Source organism: Vipera ursinii (genome assembly GCF_947247035.1).
Source record: "Vipera ursinii genome assembly, chromosome: 5".
NCBI classification, from domain to species: domain Eukaryota; kingdom Metazoa; phylum Chordata; class Lepidosauria; order Squamata; family Viperidae; genus Vipera; species Vipera ursinii.
This window is the reverse complement of record NC_139518.1, coordinates 48,630,413-48,653,341: the sequence shown is the minus strand read 5'-3', so window position 1 is coordinate 48,653,341 and position 22,929 is coordinate 48,630,413. Positions and strand designations below refer to the sequence as shown.

General features: G+C 39.2%; 1 protein-coding gene across 1 annotated transcript in view; it reads left to right on the top strand.

Annotated features, from left to right (window-relative positions):
* CFAP43 (cilia and flagella associated protein 43) overlaps positions 1-22,929 on the top strand; it is a gene marked incomplete at its 5' end in the record, with an annotated part of 63,916 nt that overhangs the window by 3,768 nt on the left and 37,219 nt on the right. The window contains 14 exon segments of the mRNA XM_083363294.1: positions 267-395; positions 399-502; positions 1,561-1,814; positions 3,275-3,371; positions 4,697-4,864; positions 5,984-6,134; positions 7,911-8,070; positions 9,128-9,181; positions 9,321-9,400; positions 11,412-11,543; positions 12,526-12,642; positions 14,043-14,123; positions 14,590-14,741; positions 18,463-18,566. Coding sequence (XP_083219420.1) covers positions 267-395; positions 399-502; positions 1,561-1,814; positions 3,275-3,371; positions 4,697-4,864; positions 5,984-6,134; positions 7,911-8,070; positions 9,128-9,181; positions 9,321-9,400; positions 11,412-11,543; positions 12,526-12,642; positions 14,043-14,123; positions 14,590-14,741; positions 18,463-18,566 — 1,783 coding nt within the window.

Here is a 22,929-nt window from a genome sequence, read left to right as displayed (position 1 = left end):
TTTTCTTTAATTATTGCTACTAGTTATAATGCTGCTCTATTTTGGGAGAGTCTGAAAGGCTAACTTGGTGTGAAAAACAAATTAAGAAACAAACGTCATTCTTTTCTTTACTCTTGCTCTTCCCACGCAGGGTACTGCAACGTGCAGCGAAACTTCCCCTTATTTTAACACTTAGGGTACCGTATTAAAAAAAAAAGGGGGGGGGGAATGGCAGGCAGGATAGCTGCAGTTAAGAGAGAAGACATTCCTTACAGTTATTTTTAAAGGCCCCTTTCTCATTTTCCTCTATAACCCACTTGAAACGTGAGCTGCAAAGGAGGAGGAGCTTATTAGCTTTAGCCAATCGCAGAAGAGCAGCTCGCGGTTGCTCGGATACGAACATAAACAGCACCGAATAACGTCAGCCTGACGAAGACTGCAGGGCAGCGGGCACCATGGACGCTCAGAAAGCGGGCGGCCGTCGCCCGGCATCCCAGATGCAAAAAGCCGAGCTGGAACCCAAGTACGAGAGGAAAAAGAGAGGGACGGGATGCTTTCTGGTGTTTCCGAGATGTCATTTCCTAAAAAAATCTTTCCTTATTCCCTATCTTTCCTAAAGCTTATCCGGGAATAAGGGCGCTATACTGTAGAATAGTGCGATTTTCTTTCTTGAAGACTTTTTGCCTCGCAAATAAAAATATCTCCGGTTTGGTAAGATAAAGACCGCCGGGTTTTTAATTTGTCCTGTGTTTTTCAAGGATTCCACATGGAAACGAGATTGCCAGCTGCTCATTTAAAAAAAAATGAAAGCCCCATTGTGTGTTTACTTTTTCATGTCAACATCCTTGGAGACCGTCCTGGGCATATTGGAAAGAGTATTTTAGATGTTTCTATGGAAATTATAGTATTATATTGAAGAGTGGGATTGAAATAAATGAGTTGACAAGGAAAAAAGACAGGTGAAAAAGAAATAAATGATTTGATATTGCTGCAATTGGTGAAGCTGAAAGAGAATGCATGGGTATTAAATAAAAACAAATATATGAAGGAAGAGGTTGGATGAAGTTGATGACATTTTCAAAAGTGTAGAGATGAGAATGTTAAAGAAGAAAGGCAATCAATGAAACAGATCTGGTGAGAGTAAAGATAATGTACCCTGGAAGAACTTAGAGAGGTGGAAAGATGAAGGTCTTAAATCTCACCCAGAAGGAGTTTTCATATCTTGAGTTTCATATCTTTTCATACTTGTTGCATTGTGGAGTAGCAGCTTGATAATTTAGATAGCTACCACCTACCTGCTCAAAAAGAATCAGTCTGGGTTCTTGGTTAAAGCACCAGGTTAGAAACCAGAAGACTGAGTTTTTGTCCTTTGTTTGGCACAAAACCAGGTGGGAAGAAAGCAGTGGCAAACCTCTTCTGGAAAACCTTGCCAGGAAAACCACGGACTAACCTAGGTTATAAAGAGTAAAAACTGACCTGAGGGCACACAACCCCTACTAGGAAGCACCTTAATGTGTGAGATTAGTCATCTATAATTAAAAATAATCCAATTTCACTTAAAATATATATTTTTTCCCTAAGGTGGGTACAAGGATTCACCAATAAGAAAGTTGGATTTATCAACAACAGGACTGTTTGTTATCCTTGCGGCAATTACATCCTCTTTATTAACATGGAAACACGAGAGAGGTCATTCTTGCAGTGTCGGTTTGGAAGTATTGGAGCCTTTGCAGTGAATGCAAGTCAGAATATTGTTGCTTTTTCTGATCGGCAGTTGAATCCTAGAATCTATGTTCACAATTTTCCAGGATTAAAGAAAATAGCAAAATTAAAAGGTGGGTGTGAGGGCACTTTTATATACAGCATTATTTCATATACTTATGGCAGCATTCAGTTAAATAAAAATCAAACATTTATACTTCTATGTCCTTTATTATCTCCATGCATGTCATGCTCTCATGACAGCAGAATGTTCCTGGGAGAGATGAGAAAAGAATACAGGTATATGTGCCAAAATATATACACCCAGTAGGATTGCCCTAGGTGTAAAGGTCATTTCCAGTTGCCCAGCTAAAGCAAGCAGGCATTTATGTCAGGCAGTACCGATATATAGAAAGATGCTGAAGGTAGATGATCCATTCAGTGACAACAGCAAAGACATTTCATACTATGCAGGAAAAGGCAACATTAAACCACTCCTGTAATTTACTACAAAAACCAAAGGACACCATAGACATAATAAAGTGAATGGAGGTAAAGTGTGAGTGCAGGGCTCCTTAGGTTGGATGGTGCTATCTACGATAGTCATAAAATATGTCAAAGAATAATGTATGATATATGAATTTTGTAAAGAATGGCAAGTGAGACAAAAAAACTAGTAATTGCTGGTAAAAATGGAGGATTAAATTTAAGCATTGGAAATAAGGTTTGGAAAAGTCTATATGGCATATTTATTTTTTATTTATTATTTATTTATTTATTTATTTATTTATTTATTTATTTATTTATTTATTTATTATTGGGACTTATATGCCGCCCTATCTCCCGAAGGACTCAGGGCAGCTAACAACAATAACATACAATAATACAGAAGTTAAAAGAAAATTAAATTAATGGCCCCTGTAGAATAAATTAAAATTAAAATAAGTTAAAAATTACAGTTAAAAATTAAAAACATAATTAAAATCCCTGTCAGTCCAGGTCAGCCAGGTGGAAAAAGTGTTTTGAGGCCGCAGCGAAAGGACTGGAGATCTGGGGCCATCCGAAGCTCAGGGGGGAGCTGGTTCCATAGGGCTGGCGCTCCCACAGAGAAGGCCCTCCCCCTGGGGGTCGCCAGCCGACATTGTCTAGCCGACGGTACCCTGAGGAGGCCTTCTCTGTGTGAGCGCACTGGGCGATGGGAAGTCGTTCCCGGCAGCAGATGGTCCTGCAAGTATCCTGGGCCTAAGCCATGTAGGGCTTTAAAGGTAAGTACCAGCACCTTAAATCTCAATATGGGGCTGCCTTTTAAGAGCCTTCTAAAATTCTGATTTGAGGGGTTAAAAAAAGCATGTTACATGGTGCCAAAACAGTTTTAATGAGTTTAAGTCAGATATTACTCATATATCATCACACTGTGCCAAGCAGGAATAAAGTAATAATAATATAATATTGGAATAACACATTCAGCTTATAACATGTATTATGGACTTGCAAATTTTTAAATCTATTTAACTTAAATTTAAAAAACTACGTTAAAATATTAAATAAAGCTGTTTTAATAGGCTTTTAAGTCTGTGCTACTTTTAACTTTTAGGGCAAGCCAGCCTAGACTATTCGTTGCTTGCATTCAGTCACACAGGTCCCTATCTGGCCAGTTATTCGTCGCTCCCTGAGTTTTGTCTTTCAATATGGTAAGTGTTGATCGCATATTTTCTTAGGGACAAGTGGGTCAGAATTGCATTCACACAATTTCTGGATCAGAATTCTCTATCTGCTGTATTCATGAATTAGTGTGCTTATTTGCAAATCTTCCTGCTTGGCTTTTTTTGCAAGTGAAGTGATTTACACTAACCAGAAACTTACCAGGAAAAGCTTTAGATTATGTTGAAATCTAGATTCTTACAAATCAGAGTCTGAAGATGGTTCTAGTTCCAAATCTGTTAGCAAAAAGTTAGGATTCAGATTCAAAGATAACTCTTTTGTCTTCAGTAAGTTCCTACTTAGTTTATTTATTCCCAAATGGAAGAAGAGTGGAAATATTATGTTTAAAGCTTGAGATGCATTTTTCCCCCTAGCATATTTTATCTAAATGATTGTTTTCAAATTGCTCTTAAACCTGACAAACATTTGTCATATTAGTCTAAGTTCAAGAAAAAGACTTAAATCTAACCAATAACTTTTTATCCATTGTCAACTAAAAATTGTTTTTTCCCCTCACTATATCACTTATGATCATACAATGGGTTTGGAAATGAACATTGGAAAGGCAAATAACTTGATGCATGATTGCATGATAATGTTATAACACAATCATAATTTTTAAGCAGATTTCTATAGTCACATAAATGCTTATTAATTATTGTGTTATTTTAATTGGATCAAATTTATTTATTAAATTTATATGCCACTCAATTCCCATCAATTCTGGCTGGCTTAATCTGGCTGGTTTTAATCTTTGTAAACCTGCCCAGAGTTACTGCTGTGTAGATGGGTAGCTCTATAAATCATTTAAATAAATAAATGCAGTTACTGTGTTCCATCATCATCTGTACAATAAACTAAGCAGATTTGTAATGTTCCCAAAAATCATTAATGTTTTAGTGTACCATGTTGTACCAACCTGGACACACTGTAGAAAATAACAGTTAAGAAAAGACAGATTACAACTGACTGTCTTTCCTGCCATAGTTCTGAATAAATTGGCTGAGATTATTTATTAATATACTTGCCTGATAATTTTTTCAAAGGGACCTAAAATGGTGCAGCAGGGATGTTGAACCTTCATTTGTTTTATTTCATTCTTTTAATTGATATTATTAATAATATTGCAATGTTATATTAACTAATATTATATTGCAAAATGCAGATCTGAATAGTTTTGCTTTTTCTTTTATTTATATATTGATATTTTGACCATTAGAATAGCTTCTGGAATTTTGGAGATAAAATCTATATTGACAGAATACTTTTGCAAATACAACAAATAAAAAAATTACTTTCTTTCACTTTTAATTAGGGACTGGCAGAACAAACTCTTATTATGTAGTAAGTCACAACCTGAGATAGAAATAACTGCAATGAGTTTTAATCCTATGAATTGGCATCAGTTATGTTTATTTAATGGAGCCTCTGTTACCCTTTGGAGTATTGAAAGGAATAACAAAGAGCACATCTTGATTTCAAAGTAAGTATTATTATGATTTTTATGTCAGACACAACAAGGATATGCTAGAAAAAATAGAAAAAGTTCTCTGACTAGGGTCTGTAGTTTGTGGAGAGCAACTGTCTAGTCCAAGGATGTCAAACTGCCAGCCTGCGGTCTGGTTGCATCATTTGGAGGCCACATCCATACCAGCTCCAGCAATGCAAAAAAAGTCACCATACGTCACGACATGTCACGTGACCTGGCAAGTTTGACACCCATGGTCTAGTCCACAGGTCGGCAACCTGCGGCTCCGGAGCCGCATGCGGCTCTTTGAGCCGTCTCTTGCGGCTCCCAGCCGCCCGGTGCGCGCGCACCTCTTCCAACGGGCAGTGGTGCGCGCGCACCTCTCCAAATGGAGAGTGGCACCGCCCGTTTGGAGAGGTGCACGCGCACCTCCCCGAATGGGCGGAGGTGCGCGCGCACCTCCCCAAACCTTTGGAGAGGTGCGCGCGTACCTCCGTGCGAATGGGCAGCGGTGCCGCTCTTTCAGGAAGCTGCCGCGGCTCGTCTGTGAAGCTGCCGAAAGCGGCAGCTTAGCAGATGGGCCGCGGCAGCTTCCTCAAAGAGCGGCACCGCTGCCCCTTCGCGCGGAGGTACGCGCGCACCTCCGGTCGTTCGGAGAGGTGCGCGCGCACCTCTCGGAATGGGCAGGGGCGCCGCTCTTTGAGGAAGCTGCCACGGCCCGTCTGCAAAGCTGCCGAAAGCGGCAGCTTTGCAGACGGGCCGTCGCCGTCGGGCAACCGGGAACCGGTTCCATCTCATTTTTAAAAAAATGGCAGCCGCGTGCGTCCGCGCATGCACAAAAAACCTTTTTGCGCATGCGCGTGCATGGACACACGCACGCGGCTCCCTCTTTTTTTAATTTGTGATGGAACCGGTTCCCAGTGGCTCTTTTTCTTTTTTAGGTTGCCGACCCCTGGTCTAGTCCATGTCTCATAGTAGAATATACAGTATGAAATATACACTATATGTTTTATTATAGATTACACAGTATAAGTATAGTTCACATATTATAAAATATACTTTATAAATAAGGTGATTGTTTTTAATTCATATTTAAAGAATCATTCTTCCAAGTTATTTTCCATACTGTTTCAGGCCTGTCAAACTTCCTATTGAAGATGGATCCTTAACAGATGAGGAAAACAGCTTCTTTTCCCATCCCAATGTCAGTGATCCTTATTTTGGTCCTGTTCTACCCAATTCAGCCATTGCTGACTTGACAGGAGACGAGGCTGAAACATTTAAGGTTAGTTTTATTCTCAGTATTGCTTCTTATGATTAGAAATCACTGCTTGTTAGTTAAGAACCATAGAGATTAACACATTATGATATATAATTATCTTTAAAAAAATCAAAACTAGATTTTTTTAAATTTATTTTTTAATTAAATTTAAAGAAATTGAATTTTTATTTAATTTTTATTTTTAAAAATTAAAATTAGAATGCATTAAAATGAAAGAGTGTTTTTTGTGTGGGCATACCCATACCTTTATATCTCAAGCTCCTGCTATATGTGTATATTTTTTGTAATTTTAGGTATTATATTAATTTAATTGTAGGAGGTTATGGATTATTTATGAATGTGTTTCTTGTACTGATGTGAGACTACAGTAAAGACATTTATGACATTTTCTTTGCTGCATTACATAATTCATTTGTGATGGCTGTCTGAGATTTTTAACATTTTAGACTCTAGAGCATAATAACGTAAATCACAATGCTCTGTAAATGCAGTACTTTAAGAGGAAAAAGTGCTTTCACAAGCGCTTTTGGGTTTTAGTTGAGAAATGTATTTTTTTAACGTCAGCTGTCCATTTGTGAGTCTCATTTGTGAGACTGATGGTTCATAAAAAAAACAAGCTAAATAAGTAATATGTAGCAAATATATCCAAGCACAGAATGTCAAAGTCATTCATTATAATAACTTGTTAAAGTTTTGTTGTGGCTTTGCATTTGGGTCATATTAAGTGTCACCACCTACAGACCTTGGCTGAGCTTTTATAAAGCTTGTTGAACTGGATAATATTTAGATGAGGACTTGTCAGGAAATTTCAGAGCTGAGATCTTTATTGAGAAATTGAAAAAAAAATCCTAAAATAAATCAACAACAAACTTATATTATGTTCAATAAAACTGTATAGGCTTGTCTGTCAAGTAAGAGGAGTCTAGCTCAACTTGAGAAAGTCATTACCTTCAGCATGTTGGATGAACCGAGAGACCTAGGATACAATAATGTATGAACCTATCAATAACTCATGCTAAGCAAATGATTTAATTAAGTTTGTGGACCAGGCCTTAATAATAACTAAACTCCCCTCTTGCTAATCTCTCTATGTTTTGTTTATATGGACTTCTGTTTTCATAACCAAATTGACAGTAATTGTTTTCTAAATATTCAAGATACATGGGGAAAATAGCAAGGAAAATAGAAATTAAAAGTAAGAGTATGATATAATCAGCACAATATTTTTTTAAAAAAATAAATAGAATGTAGACTTTGTTAACAGGCTTGAGGGATAAACTCATAAACTCCACCCTATACATCTCAAAGCACAAGATTAGCAATGGAGTTTAATGGGAACTAACCTAGGGCAACCATTCATTAAGCTTTCAATGAAGTATCATAATTTTTGCATAATAATTGTTATCTTTGTTAAAAACGTCGCCTAACAAGCGTTGGGAATAGCGAATAAGATACTGGTTGCACATTCAGCTGCTGTTTCTCTTTCAAATGCCAGATGTTAATTAAAGCTCTTAATAGGGACTTTCTGGAATAAAAAAAATGGCTTCTCTTCAGATCTGCAGTTCTAGGCCATTAAGCCTAACTTAAGCATATATAAGAGTACACTATCTAGAGTGTATATAATAATTTATATAAAGGATGAATAATCCTTCTGATAAAAACATGTGTATTATATATGCCATATTATAAATTAAATAGTAAAACTTTATGGATATATAGTTTATGTTTTGTATATTCTTAATTCTTTTGTAACTGAAACTTCTTCATTTGTAATGATAGCCTAAAGATGATATTCAACCTTATGTCCACCCTACTGTCCATTGCTGGACTCCAGATTCTGAGCTGTATCTGGGCTGTGAAGAAGGATATTTCTTGAAAATAGGTGCAGACACATACAGGGCTGTTCTTCTCACTCAAATACTTTCTCCAGATGCTATTGGTGAGAAACATCTTTTTTCTGATTCATTGGGATTCAGGCAAAAGAGGGAAGGATGCTATTTCTCTTTATAGTCCTCAAATAATTATTTTTCGGGGAACAGTTAATCCTAATGAAATTGTGCCATGCACTAAAAAACTAGAGTTGTAAAAAAATGAGAATTCTACCTAAAAAACACACGTCACAATCATAACTGATTTGCTGAATATTTTTTTTAAAAAGAAATGACTATTCAAAAACATTAGAAAGATTAATTCCCTACCATTGCCTTTCTGATGAATTGAAATTGTCTGTTTCACTGGAAGGAGTAGTTAAACTGCATCCTCTGAAATGCAACTGATTCATGTTGCCAATTCAATACTGTAGTAGTACTACTTCATTGCCACAAAAAATGCATTAGGTTTCTTAATGAGAAAAACTGTGAAATTATCAGTAGCTTTGAAATATGAAAACTTAAAATGTTCATAGTAAATATTATTAAATTTCCAAAGAATTTACTGTACTATATAACCTTTAGATTAATTACGTTGCATTATTATTATTGAATTTATCAGAAACATCTAAATCCAAGGACAACCTCTTAAGGAGAGTTAATTTTAACAGTTGCTATTTCTATAATTAGGAATACAGGCTTCAGAAAAACTACAGGGTTCCCTTTCCATGTGGGGGGGTGGGGGTGGGGGAGAGAAAGAGAATAAAATATATAAATAGGCCATCAAAGCAACAATTAAAAGCCACTTCCAAAAGACATATGTTATGACTTAAAAAAAACCCTAATAAGGATGTTAGACCCATTAATGCTACAGGAAATATATAACTGAAAAAATACCAAGTTACATTCAGACCAGGAATGGTAGACAAACCACATCTCTGAGCAGGGTCCATAGAGTTCTAATTTAGATTTATACTATATGCATTAATTCACTTTATTAACATAAATAATGATAGTGTATTTTTTTCCTGTTTTAATGGCAACTGGTTCTAATATACTTCAATATGAGCTAAATAAGCTGCAACTGATATTTAGTTATTAGGGTTTTTTTACTCATTTCCTTTCCAGCGCAAAAACGGACAACGTTTCGATCACTGTCACACAGTTCTAGGAAAATGGAAGGTATTTATTTTTTAATACTAAATGACTTTACAGAAAACATTTGCGCGTGCACACACACACACACACACGCATACTGTACACACATACATACTCGATGTATATATTTAAAAAGCTCATGTTTTATTAATACTTTCTGTAGATGAGCCAAGGAAGGAATCTCAAAATGTGATCCTACTTGCTATGGCACTTCATAAGGATGGACTGTATGCAGCTGGAACTGTAAGTCCCTGTTCTGTTGAGCCCTACAAGGTTTCACTGCTAAAATTAAATTAAATTAAATCTCAGCTACCAACATTTCAGAATGAAATGTTTTTTCATAACCCATCCCATAATTCTAGAGACAGTCAATAAAGAGAACAACAATGTTGTAAAAATTAAGAACTATTTTTCCTCTAATTGCTCATTAGGTACTGCTGGAGATACCAGATAATCATATTTATACTTTCAGGATTATATTCTTTTTACCACAAAATCTTATTATATATCCTCATGTCCTTTCAGTATGTGACGTGATACAGGCAATGTTTAGGAACAAGCGAACAAATAGCTGTAAATGAAGAGTCAATAACGACAACTTTGCTTTAAAAATATTTTTGGGAATACAAATGTTGAGTTAGTAACCGATGAATTCTGTGGATTATCTAAACATGCAAATTGATTAAATATACATTTTCAGTACATATTTATCTGTCACCCCCTTCTACAAGTTTTAGGAACAATAAGTATGCAGAGATGTGCAGAAGATCTATTATTATTACAATATTTACCTAGCTTCTGTTATAATAGTAATAGTACTTAAATAATTTATAAATGCTTTAAGGTACAGATATCTTCACATGTATTATTTATATTATAACATGGCTGCAAAATAGTTATTATCACCAATAAGAGATTGAGACTAAGAATGATTGGCTTGTTAAGTTCTTAGAGGAGATCCTATTGAAGGAACCAGATTTACTGTATATTTCACTTGCCAAAGGATAGAAGTTGGAAAGGTAGAAACCAGCTTTTCCCAGATCTGTTGTTCAGTTTAGTGCTGCACCAAGTATCTGTTAATCTGGAAAGACAGGAGGAAAAACCCCTCACTTCTTAAAAGTCTTTGAACTTATGCCATCAATCAACTTTATGTATATATTTTTTCTCCTTCTCTGTACTGAAGATTCTAGTTTAGTCAAACCATATTTGAGACATTTCTGGCAGGTCAAACCAGGTAATTGAGAGAAGTGTCAGAAGAAGAATTACTACTGAACCCCATGATTGAAGCTTGAGACTTACTTGATTACCATTTTACACTAGGTTACTGGTATTATTCACACATTGCAACAGGTGCTTTCTGTACATCAACTAGTTAACTTAGGCTTCATTGTTTTTTAGGAGCTAGGAACTAGCTAAAAGTTTATAATGAAAAAAGAAATTATCAGGATACTGAATTTTATACTGTGATCACATAAAAGCAGAAAATGAAGTTCTGTGTAAAAGGTAACCACATGTAGAAAGTTCTATAAATGAATGTGAGGTAAATTGTGATGTAATAACAATTTAATAATGTAATAAGCCACTAAAATAGGGAAAGGGCTTATTTTTATAACAAGGTTTATATCCAGTTTCTAGATGTTAAAATGAGAGACAAATGAAAATGAAGTAATAAGACTGTTTCCACAAAATGTGGCAGAGAGGCTTATTAATGCAAAGGAGCTAGTTTTCTGTACTTATATTTATCTAAATATATACTGCATATATTTGGATATACAATGAATTTCGTTTTATACAAAATAGGTATAGGGTGAGGAATAAATTGTAATCGAATTTATAATTGTTGTGCAAAGCAAATAACAATTACGGTACTACTTTAAGAGATGTTTCCTGTATAAGTTACCCCTAAATTTATTTTCACCTATATACAATTTGTAATCTTGGGTGTTGGGAGTAATAATTTAAATAAAAAAAAATGAAGGAAGACTTTAAATCTCATAACTTTTGCCACAATTATAACCCAATTTCACATGTTCCTTTTCATCCATGCACTCTAGAAAGTAAAAGAGAGCTGACAGATTCACTTAAGGATTTCCAGTGTCAGTATAGTTTGCTTTCAAATATTCTCTGATATCCATACAAAATAATTTTCAAACAACACAGTGTTGTAACTAGGGTTTTTTTTGAGGGGGAGGGATGGTTGGGAAAGTTGGTAGGAATCATGCTGTTTATGATGTATGTGTGCATTTTCCCCTAGGATGGTTTTGTTCGCCTTTACAAAATCAAGGGCACAAGCTATCAAGCAGAAGATTGCTTCGAAATTGAAGAGCCAATAACAACTCTTTTCTTCTCCCCTGATTACATTTACCTACTAGTAGAAACAGAAAAGGTAGTTTGTACCAGGCAAACATCTTGTTATATGAGATTCCTAGTTAAATATGTATTTATTATATAATTTTTTTCATGTATCAATATCAAGCATAACATAATTTAATGTGAATACAATAAAGAATACAAGCAATCGCTTGTATGCTGTCAGTGAATGCAAATGATTGCTGTCAAATGAGGGATGGATCTATTCAGTTCACAAGCAAACTAGCCTAAGATCAGGCTGATTCGTTACTAGTGGGATGAAGGTCTAATAAAATTAAGGACTATAAGAATAATAATTCTAATTGAATTATTTTACTCTTAATGTTTTTGTTGTACCATTTATTTTCTTATACTGTTACCTTGTAGTGAAAGGGCTTTTGTTTGTTTCAGATTAAACATTTCATAAGAAATCATTCTATGTGAGACAATATAAATGCTTAAAAAGTTGAAACCCCCTTCCAAATTTCCCAGTGAAACAACTGCGTGGGCATTCCAATTTTGACATCTAGCCAGGATTGGACTGGTTGGATGGGTGGATCTGTACTTTTCAATATTTTTAGACTATTCTGTTATATGAATATCTCCAGATTATTTTAAACATACAACAGATATATAAAAGTACATGTTTAGACTTCACATTTGCATGATGCTCAAAAAAAATCAGACTAGGTTTGTCTCATAACACTTATTTTGATCATTTTGGATCCCTTTTGGAAGTGTTTTAAGCAATAGAATATTTTTCATTCTAGTGGATTTTAATGCAAAACATTAAAATTACCTTAAAAATGTAAACATTTGGGTGGAGATGATGACATTAAAAATGTAGTAGCGGCAGTTTTCAAACAGGCATACGTAAGAAAATTAATATGATATATGCTTTCATCCTGAGTTCAGCCACAACTGGCAAAATGAGATATGTATATTTTCTTAAAATAATTAAGAATATGTACTGAACGCTTTCTCTGATCTTTCCATCATGGATCATTTTTAATTAATAGGGATCACTTTACATCTTTAATCCAAATTCAAATGAAGATGTTATTGCATTACTAGATGCAAGTAGGAGCCAGTTCTTTGCAGCTGATTTTATTGTTCCAGGCAACAAACACTGCTTGGTAAGAAAATTTCATTGTATTAAATGGCAGAAAAGAAAAAATAATCAGAATTTTTAGTATCATGTTGCAATATCATTTGATGAATACTCCCACCATGGCAGTTTCTAAATGAGGCTTGAAATAATATATCTGTATTAGTTGCTTATTTTTTTTATTCCACTCATTTTCCCAAACTTTCTAATCTGCTCATTTGAATAAGGCAAGTGATGGTTAACAAACAGATCAGTGGCTTGTTTCTTCAGCACACATGGATTATGAACAGATGCAAGCTAGTCTTGTTCAGTTCAGCTGTTGCACAAGGAAAATAATATCTATAATATTGTATATTAAAATAGAATAGCAAAGGAGCTCCAAACTTATACAACCATCAGCTAGTATCAAGATAAAAGGAAAAAAATCCTTTAGAAAAATCTCACCCCAAGGAAGGAAAACAAACATGCAAAAATTCAAAAACTTGCTCAAGTGCATGCAGTGTGTGAGGAAACACACTACAAAGGTAGGAAAGGACAATATGACCCTTCTGAAGGAATGATTATGAGAAGTTAAATTATTTTTGCCCCTTAACCCTTTTTCAATCATTTTATATTTATTAAGTAAAAAAACCCAGTTTTCTTTGATTAATATTTTTGCTATCGCTTAAGTTTTATACTGAAATGAGGGTTAAAGTGAGAATTCAAAAGATGAGGTTTAATTAGTGATTAAGAAAGGTAAAAAATGAAAAAATGAAAATCAGAAAAAAGGTGTTTATAAGAAAAAAACATCCAAGCAATCCCCTTTTATTCTTTTTGCCCTTAAGACCTTGATAAGTGGCTGAAAAGTTTGGCCCTACTTTTACCAGAGGAAAAAATAGGTGAAGGATAGATATCAGCATGATGCAATAATTGAGGTGAACTTGGTGAATTTTACTTAATGGGAGTACTGTGAGGCAGATAACATAAAGTAGACTTATTATGGATATTAGTCAAACAGTTTTGTACAATGTAAATAAAATATACAAATTGCACAACACATGTGCCAAGTCACTCACCGACTTAATATTAAATTCTATAGTATAAAATAATCTGCTTCTATACTGTATATTGTATTTAAGATGTTGTATATCTGTTCTAAGTTTATTCTTTCTTTAATTATTTTGGTGGATTGCTTTCATTTGATACAAATGAATTAGGTGTGATGAGTGTGCTTGCTTTTATTATTTATTGTAAACAGCCCAAAGTTCCCCTATGGTAAGATGACTGGCCAATCAATTTTACAAAATAAAATAAATAAAAAATAAATATACGGTAATAAGAAAGGACTAGGAAATCTTTTCAAAATAAATTAATAAAATGTATACATAAATAATAGAAATATACTTTTGTTTCCTAATGTTCCCACATTTTTATTCCTCCTTACTATAGTCTGTAGCAAAATCAGGAGAGATTCAAGTTTGGGATCTGGAAAATGGCGGTTTTATCAGCACACTGTGTTTACATACAGTGGTATGTACAAATGGAATTTGAGTTTTAATGTATTGGATCTGACTTACTATATGAATACTGCCATCGATACAATTAACCAAATGGAAAGCTAAAGTAAATATATACCAGTATTAAAATTAAATACTATTTTTCCTTTTTAAATATCTTAAATATTTTTTAAAAAATAATGTCTTATTCCTACAGAAAACAATTACATTGTTCACATTAATAAATAGCAAATTGTTTTGAATTATATGTGCTAAGAATGTAAACTATGTACAGATTATTATTTTGTATGAAATGCTTTTTTGCACCATCAACCTTCCACAACAGTCCCAGTTTCTCATGTAGTTTCTTGGGGAAAATAATTGCCCACTCCTTCTTTAAACTAAGGTTGGTCTAATAAAAATTCATGAAAGAGAAAATAAAATACCTTTTCCCAAAGGATCCACATGAAAAAATTCATTATCATTTCTTCATTTCCAAGGTTACTGCGATGGCTTGTAGCCTCTCCTCTCACAGTGCTGCAGTAGGAACTCCAAAAGGCCGTGTCTTTTTCATAGATCTTACTAATGTTGAAACTCCTAGAGTAATTCATCGAATTCTCCTTTCTGAGAAAATGCCTGTGCAGTTTTTGCTGTAAGTATGTAAAATGGGCACAGCAAAGAAGTTTGTCTGATACAGACCAAATGCAAGATTCTCAACATTTTCAGGGATATGGTACCTTTAAACTTTTGAAAGTGTTGTTGTGTTGCATCATGATAAAATTTTACTGTTGCAATATAGATCACATCTATCTACAAAATGGCTGCAGTTATAAATATGGACAGTTATCACTCACCAATTGTACAAGAAAGAAATAATTGAAAGTTCAGAAATAGACAATTTACCTAAGGATGTGATTACAAAGCTGAGGTGGGGTTCCATAGAACAGTCAACTAGAGAATGCAAACTTCATCACCCCCTGATATCCCCCTTTTAATCTGTCTCTCATCCAGATGGTTACTGAGATAGAGAAAAGAATGTATATTGATACACAGAACTCCATTTACAAAGATGACTGGGGAAAAAACATATAAGCTCCCCTCTCCCTTATTTATTCGCCCCCATCAATTTTCTTCCTCTGATTCATTTGTCCTTATTCATTCTAATTCCACTCTCACTTTCTGATTTACCCCTTTCCTGATGTTCTTATGGTTCTTTTGGTTCTCCTTCATTCTCTTTTTTTCAGATGCTATAGATATTCCTTAAATTGGGATTAGGATTACTACTGCTAAGGGAAGCAATCATAAAGTACAATGTCACATAACCACATTGCTTACTGACAGGAATCCTAACAGTCTCGATTTGCTGTTGTAACTGTCCCAGGATCGTGAGGGTCATTAAGCAGGAAGAGACTGTGGATGACTGTGTGGGTGCATAGAGGTAAAGGTCATTAAGCAGGAAGAGACTGGGGGTGCATAGAAGTGATGGATCATAGAGGCTGTAGGTTAACAGATATTGCAAGTAGGTGCTAAAGAGTGCAAGCAGGCCAATGAGAGCAATACAGATGCCTGGACAGTTGCATGGAGCCCAGACAGGCTGGTGGGGTGATGGCTGGGTTGGCAAGAACCACATGTGAATCGAGGTGCTGCAGGTAGGCATGTGCTATGGAGTACAGGTGGGCAGAGGGATGCTGCAGAGTAAGAGATCACTGAGATCTCATACTCCATAGGAGGGCTCCTTGGGACAAAAAATAGGAGCAAATTAATGTAATGATTTGCAATCTTGCCTGTTGGCTTCCTCATTGGCTTTGCTTGTGGGAATCCAGAAGGGAAGGTTCAAGTGGCAATCACATGACCATAGAATGCTGCAACCATCAAAAGTGAGAGCTAGTTGCCAAGTACCCAAATCACAATCATATGACCACAGAACAGTTGTGACGGCTGGAACTTTGAGTACCACTCATTCAACCTCCTTGTAACTTTGACTGCCATTGAGAAAGACTACCTGTATTTGTCTAACATCTCTCTTTTTTTCTTCATTTTCTTATTTGCAATCTGATCAATACCCTTCCTTATTCTTTTTTTTTAACTTCCTGGTGCCTTGTGAGCTGTATTTTTTTATCTGTTCATTTTCTGCCTTCAGCCCGTTATAATTCTATTTCCACTTGCATCCTAGCACTTTCATCCCCAATACAGAAGGAAAGCTAAATTTTCAATTGTCATTCTCAGTCTGCTATGTTGCTTTCCACATTCAGAAAAAAAGATAAAAAGGCAAAGCAAAGACTGAGCAGGAAAAAGAGACCCTTGCTTTTCTTCTGAGGGTCCAGTTCAAGAGACTCTGGCTGATTTCAATTTAAATTCAATCTTTTGATCTGAGATTAGTTTTAGCATTTTCCCGGCTTGCAGTGCTGCTCTTACTGATCTAATATGTTTTACACTCTCTGTCTTAGAGTTTGGCTGATACATACAGGTTTTGCTCATGGTAAAAAAAAAGGAATTAACAGGTAGTCCTTGATTTATTGAGGATGGAATTACGGTTTTAAGTCATTAAGCAGGTCATCATGTGACTGACCCAATTTTATCACCCTTTTTGTTAAGGAAAAACTGCCAGTGTTAAGCAAACTGATTGTCCTCAGTGGGCATTTACCAGAGGTAAATGCCATTTTCTGCCAAAAATGTCATAAATTGTAATCATGTGACCATGAGACGCACTAAACAGCTGTAAATTTGGGCTGCATGCTGATCACCCAAAATTTGGTCACATGGCTATGTAGGGGATGATCATCAGAATATCAAATCTTTTGACAGACCCTTTTTTGGGTCTGTCATAATTTAGACTGATCACTAAGAATTTGGTTGCTATAGGTAAGTTCCTACTGTATAGCGAGTATTATAGTTGCAATTATTTCAGCAGCAGTAGCAGCAAAAACAACAAAGTATTTTTTATTATTTACAAATTAACCAATGTATTATTGCATAAGCTTTCATGAATCACAGTCCATGTTATCAATTATATTGAGGAGAAAAATAGAATAGCAATCTTTTTTCAATTAAAAAAATGCACACAATGCAGTTGGTCTATATTGTTTGATATTACATTAAGAAGTAGCAAGTGCTATGCTTGCTTTATTAAAAAAAATTCAGGGATATGTGTTGTTCAGTTTTTCTCTTATGTATCAGATCTATTAGAACCACACTTTCTAGTATATATATATATATATATATATATATATATATATATATATATATATATATATATATATATATGCAAATTATTCAAATTGCTAATAAAGAATTTGGGAGGCTAAGATGATCATTTCGAACTTATTTATGTTCTCATCAGTTAGTCATACCCTTTATCTGAGATTCGAACCCGGGCTGATTGTATATCAGGGAGTGTTTTAACCTCCTGAGCCACGGGGTTCTTTCTCTCTTATATTAGCTGGAAGGCAAGGCAAATGTATGTTTAAGTATTTGTCAAGGCTTTTTGAATGGACCTTGCTAATTAACTCTTTCATTCCTGTTTTGGCCCGGCTCAGGGCTTATCCACAGGAACTAGTCAACTTATGACAGCTCATTATTTGTGCAAATTATTCAAATTGCTAATAAAGAATTTGGGAGGCTAAGATGATCATTTCGAACTCATTTATGTTCTCATCAGTTAGTCATACCCTTTATCTGAGATTCGATATATATATGTTTAAGTATTTGTCAAGGCTTTTTGAATGGACCTTGCTAATTAACTCTTTCTCAGATAAAGGGTATGACTAACTGATGAGAACATAAAGAGTTCGAAATGATCATCTTAGCCTCCCAAATTAGCAATTTGAATAATTTGCATATATATATATATATATATATATATATATATATATATATATGTAAGGTAAAGGTTCCCCCGCACATGTGTGCTAGTCGTTTCCGACTCTAGGGGCCAGTGCTCATCTCCGTTTCAAAGCCGAAGAGCCAGCGCTTGTCTGAGGACGTCTCCGTGGTCATGTGGCCGGCATGACTAGACGCCAAAGGCGCACGGAACGCTGTTACCTTCCCACCATAGTGGTCCCTATTTTTCTACTTGCATTTTGACGTGCTTTCGAACTGCTAGGTTGGCAGAAGCTGGGGCGAGTAACAGGCGCTCACTCTGTTACGTGGCACTCGGGATTCGACCCGCCAAACTGCCGACCTTCCGATCGACAAGCTCAGCGTCCTAACCCACTTAGCCACCGCGTCCCCTGATATATATATATATATATATATATATATATATATATATATATATATATATATATATATATATATATATATATATATATATAGTAACTTCTTTCAAACAACTGATATGCCGTCTTCTTATTTGCTCTTTTTTCCCCCCTAAGGTATGAACAAACTGGTCAATTTCTCATAGCAGCTTCTACAGATGGAAGTGTTTTTATTTTAAATGCTCTCCCATCAGCAGTGTTTAAAGTACTGGGATATGTAGGTAATGTACAAAAATGGATGGATGTGTTATTTCTTCTGTATGTTAGATGTGGACAGTAATTTTTCATAGAATAAATGTTAGCTATCAAAATCCAAATATTTTATTTCAGAATGATCAATTTTCTTAAATCTTATTTATTTATTTATTTATTTTATTTAGTTGCATTTGTATACCGCCCTTTCCCTGAGGACTCAGGGCGGTTTACAGGGAATTTAAAAAAATCCAACATACAAAAGTTAAAACCATATTAAAAAATATTAAATTGACCCTGTACACAATTAAAACCCCAATTAAAAAATTTCTCCTCAGCCTGGGCCCGAGAGCTCAAAGAGCCAGGTCTTCAGGCCCCGGCGGAATGATCGGAGGTCGGGGGCAGTTCTCAGCTCCACCGGCAGCTGGTTCCAGAGGGCAGGCGCTCCCACTGAGAAGGCCCTATCCCTGGGTGTCACCCGCCGGCAATCTCTCACCGGCGGAACCCTGAGCAGACCCTCCCTGTGGGAGCGCACTGGGCGAAGGGCGTTTGATGCCGGCAGCAGGTGTTCCCTCAAATAACCCGGACCCAGGCCATGTAGGGCTTTATAGGTAATAACCAGCACCTTGAATTTCACCCGGAGGGCAACCGGAAGCCAATGCAGCTCGCGGAGTAGAGGTGTTACATGGGAGTATCGGGAAACCCCCATTACAACTCGCGCGGCCGCATTCTGCACCAGTTGAAGCCTCCGAGTGGTCTTCAAGGGCAGCCCCATGTAGAGAGCGTTACAGTAGTCCAAACGGGAGGTCACAAGCGCATGAGTGACTGTGCGTAGGGCGTCTCGGTCCAGATAGGGACGCAACTGGCGCACCAGGCGAACCTGTGCAAAAGCCCCCCTGGTCACGGCTCCTATGTGATCTTCAAAATTGAGCCGTGAATCCAGGAGGACGCCCAAGTTGCGAGCCCTATCAACGGGGGGTAACACCTCACCCCCCATCATTAGAGGTGGAATAACTTGGTTAACCCGAGACGCCGATATGCACAGCCACTCAGTCTTGGCGGGATTGAGACGAAGCCTGTTTCTCCCCATCCAGACCTGAACCGCCTCCAGGCACCGGGACATCACGGAGAGGGCATCACTGGGTTGGTTCGGGGTGGAAAGAAAAAGTTGGGTATCATCAGCGTACTGGTGATACTCCACCCCAAAACCACGAATGATCTCGCCCAGCGGCTTCATATAGATGTTGAACAGGAGAGGCGAGAGAACCGACCCCTGAGGGACTCCACAAATGAGAGACCTCGGGGCGGATCTCTGCCCTCCTGTCAACACCGACTGCGAGCGGCCCTGGAGGTAGGAGGAGAACCACCGTAGCACGGTGCCTCCCACTCCCAACCCCCTGAGACGCCGCAGCTGGATACCATGGTCGATGGTATCGAAAGCCGCTGAGATATCTAATAGGACCAGGACAGAGGAGCAACCCCTGTCCCTAGCCCTCCAGAGATCATTCACCAGCGCGACCAATGCCGTCTCCATGCTGTGTCCGGACCTGAAGCCCGATTGGTACGGGTCCAGATAATCAGTTTCCTCCAGGAACAGAGGGAGCTGATGCGCCACCACACTCTCAACAACCTTCGCCAGAAAGCGAAGGTTGGAGACTGGACGATAGTTGTTTAAAACAGCCGGGTCCAAAGCAGGCTTCTTGAGGAGGGGTCTCACCACCGCCTCCTTCAAGGCGGCAGGGAAGACACCCTCCTTCAAAGAAGCAGTTATTACTGCATGGAACCAGCCTCGTGTTCCCTCCCGAGCCGCATAAGCTAGCCAGGAGGGGCACGGATCCAACAAACAGGTGGTGGAGCTCAGTCTCCCCATGATCCTGTCCACATCATCAGGGGAAACAGGGTCGAACTCAGTCCAGATAACATGCTCAAGACCGCCTGATTCCTCCACATCAGACTCTGCCCAGTCAGAGTCCAAGCCGGTCCGGATCCGAGCGATTTTGTCCGTCAGATGATGACTAAACTCCTCGGCTCGTCCCTGCAGGGGATCCTCCCTCACTTCCTGGTTAAGGAGGGAGCGAGTCACCCTAAACAGGGCGGCCGGGCGATTATCTGCGGACGCGACAAGGGCGGCAAAGTAGTTAGACTTCGCCGTCCTTATCGCCGCAAGATAAGACCTTATAAAGGTTCTTAACTGCAATCGGTCGGATTCGGATCGGCTGGACCTCCAACCGCTCTCTAGACCTCGTCTCCGACGTTTCATCTCCCGGAGCTCCACCGAGAACCATGGAGCCCAACGGGATCTGCGCCGAGTCAGAGGTCGCATGGGTACAACACAGTCGAGTGCCCTGGTGGCAGCCGTTTCCCAGGCCTCCACCAGAGCCTCGACTGGGCTGTGGGTAAGGGTGATAGGTATCGGCCCAAGCGCCCTCTGGAACCGGTCCGGGTCCATTAGGCGCCTGGGGCGGAACCACCTGGTCGGTTCCGCCGCCCAGCAGCGGGGGATGGCATGACGGAAAACCAGCCTCAGGAGGTAATGATCTGACCATGACAGAGGGGTGATGGACAGAGAACCCCCCCCCAGATCATCCAACCACTGTCCAGACAGGAACACCAGGTCGAGAGTATGATCCCCCTCGTGAGTAGGGCCCTCAATAACCTGGGTCAGGCCCATGGCTGTCATGGAAGCCATGAACTCCCGAGCTAACTCCGACGACCCCCCCAGTGATGGCAGGTTGAAGTCACCCAGGACTATAAGCCTGGGGAACTCCACCGCCAACCCTGAGAGGGTGTCGAGCAGCTCAGGCAGGGCTGTTGCCACACAGCTGGGCGCCAGGTATGTGAGCAACAAGCCCAACTGAACCCGAGGACCACATCTCAAGAGGAGGGATTCACTCCCGGCCATCTGGACAATGGTGGCCTCCCGGGGACACAAAGTCTCCCGAATAACCACTGCCACCCCACCACCCCTGCCCTGAGCCCGTGGCTGGTGCAGCACCCGGAAACCTGGCGGGCATAACTCGGTGAGAGGCACCCCTCCCTCCGAACCCAACCAAGTTTCCGTGATGCACGCCATATCCGCACATTCCTCCTCGATCAGATCACGGATGAGGGGAGCTTTGTTAACTACGGATCTAGCGTTAAAATAGACCAACCTGAGCTCAGGGGCCTGATCACCCTCATCCCCGGGTAGGAGGGTGCTAACCGGAGGGTCAGAGCGCGCCACCACTCGGAGATAGCGGGGGCGCGATCCCAGATGTTGATATGGCCCTCCGCGCAAACACCTGCTGCCATTCCCTATCGCCGTGGGGATTTGAAGCCCCACCCCCACATTCCCAGAACCAGCAGCCACCTCCCCCAACCCCGTCCCGTCAGGACCTCTAACAGGACCAGACTGAGTGCCGGTTAAAGATTCCCTCCCTACCCCCCCTCCCTCCCCCTCCCTAACCTCTTAAAATAACCGGCTAAAAATTTTATCAGGGGCCTCTTAGCATGTCTTGACTCGAGGCCCCTATCTAAGCCCAGCCACCTCTCGGAATCCCAAAGCTTGGGATCGTCATTAAGGGGAGTATGGAAACAGGCGACAGGTCGCGCCCATGAGGCAGGAACTGCCCTAAGGGCATACAAGTCCGCTTCGGAGTAATAATAAATCATACTGCGCTGAGATAGTCTTTTAGGGCAGATGTTGTGTCCAAAGGATCGCTCAATGATGGTGTATAGATGGTAAAAAGTCCAGTAGGCACCTCTCCTAGTCTGCAAAGCCATCTCAGCTCTCACCTGAGATGGAAATCCAAGGGACAACCTCAGTCGTCCTCTCACTCCGGCTGAGGAGTCCAATCAGGAGCAGAGAGAGAAAAGGGGATCCTGAGCCAGAGCCACCCCAACTGGTCTCTCACACCAGTGAGGTGGTTACTGGCCAGTCCAAAACCGTCCTCCCACCACGGTCCGGTCCCAGCCACACTGGACTATCAATAGGAGGGATCTTAGTTCCCATCAGGCATGGAGCTAGCCATAATGCCTGCCTGTCAGCCGGAAAAATAAAAACAGGCAGGCCAGGCCTCTGTCAATCCTCGGATCTCCGGCCAGCGCCACCAGTCCGGGGGGGGGGGAAGAACAGGAACATTCTTTCCCAAGCACCCATCCGCCAGTCCAGACAATCTTCTAACGGCGGAGAGAGGCAATCCCAGCAGATGTATTAAGTCCGGGAATTCACCAACATGTCCGCCGGGGCCGATGACCAGGCCCACCATCTGCAGCCACCATCCGGGAGGAGAAAAAGGCTCCGCGCCGCCAAAAACGGCACCAGCCAGCTGGTGATCGTAAGAAGATCTCTGACCGGTGGGGATCGTCGCCGCTGCCCCTCCGACAAGCAGAGGGTATTCACGGTGAACAGGC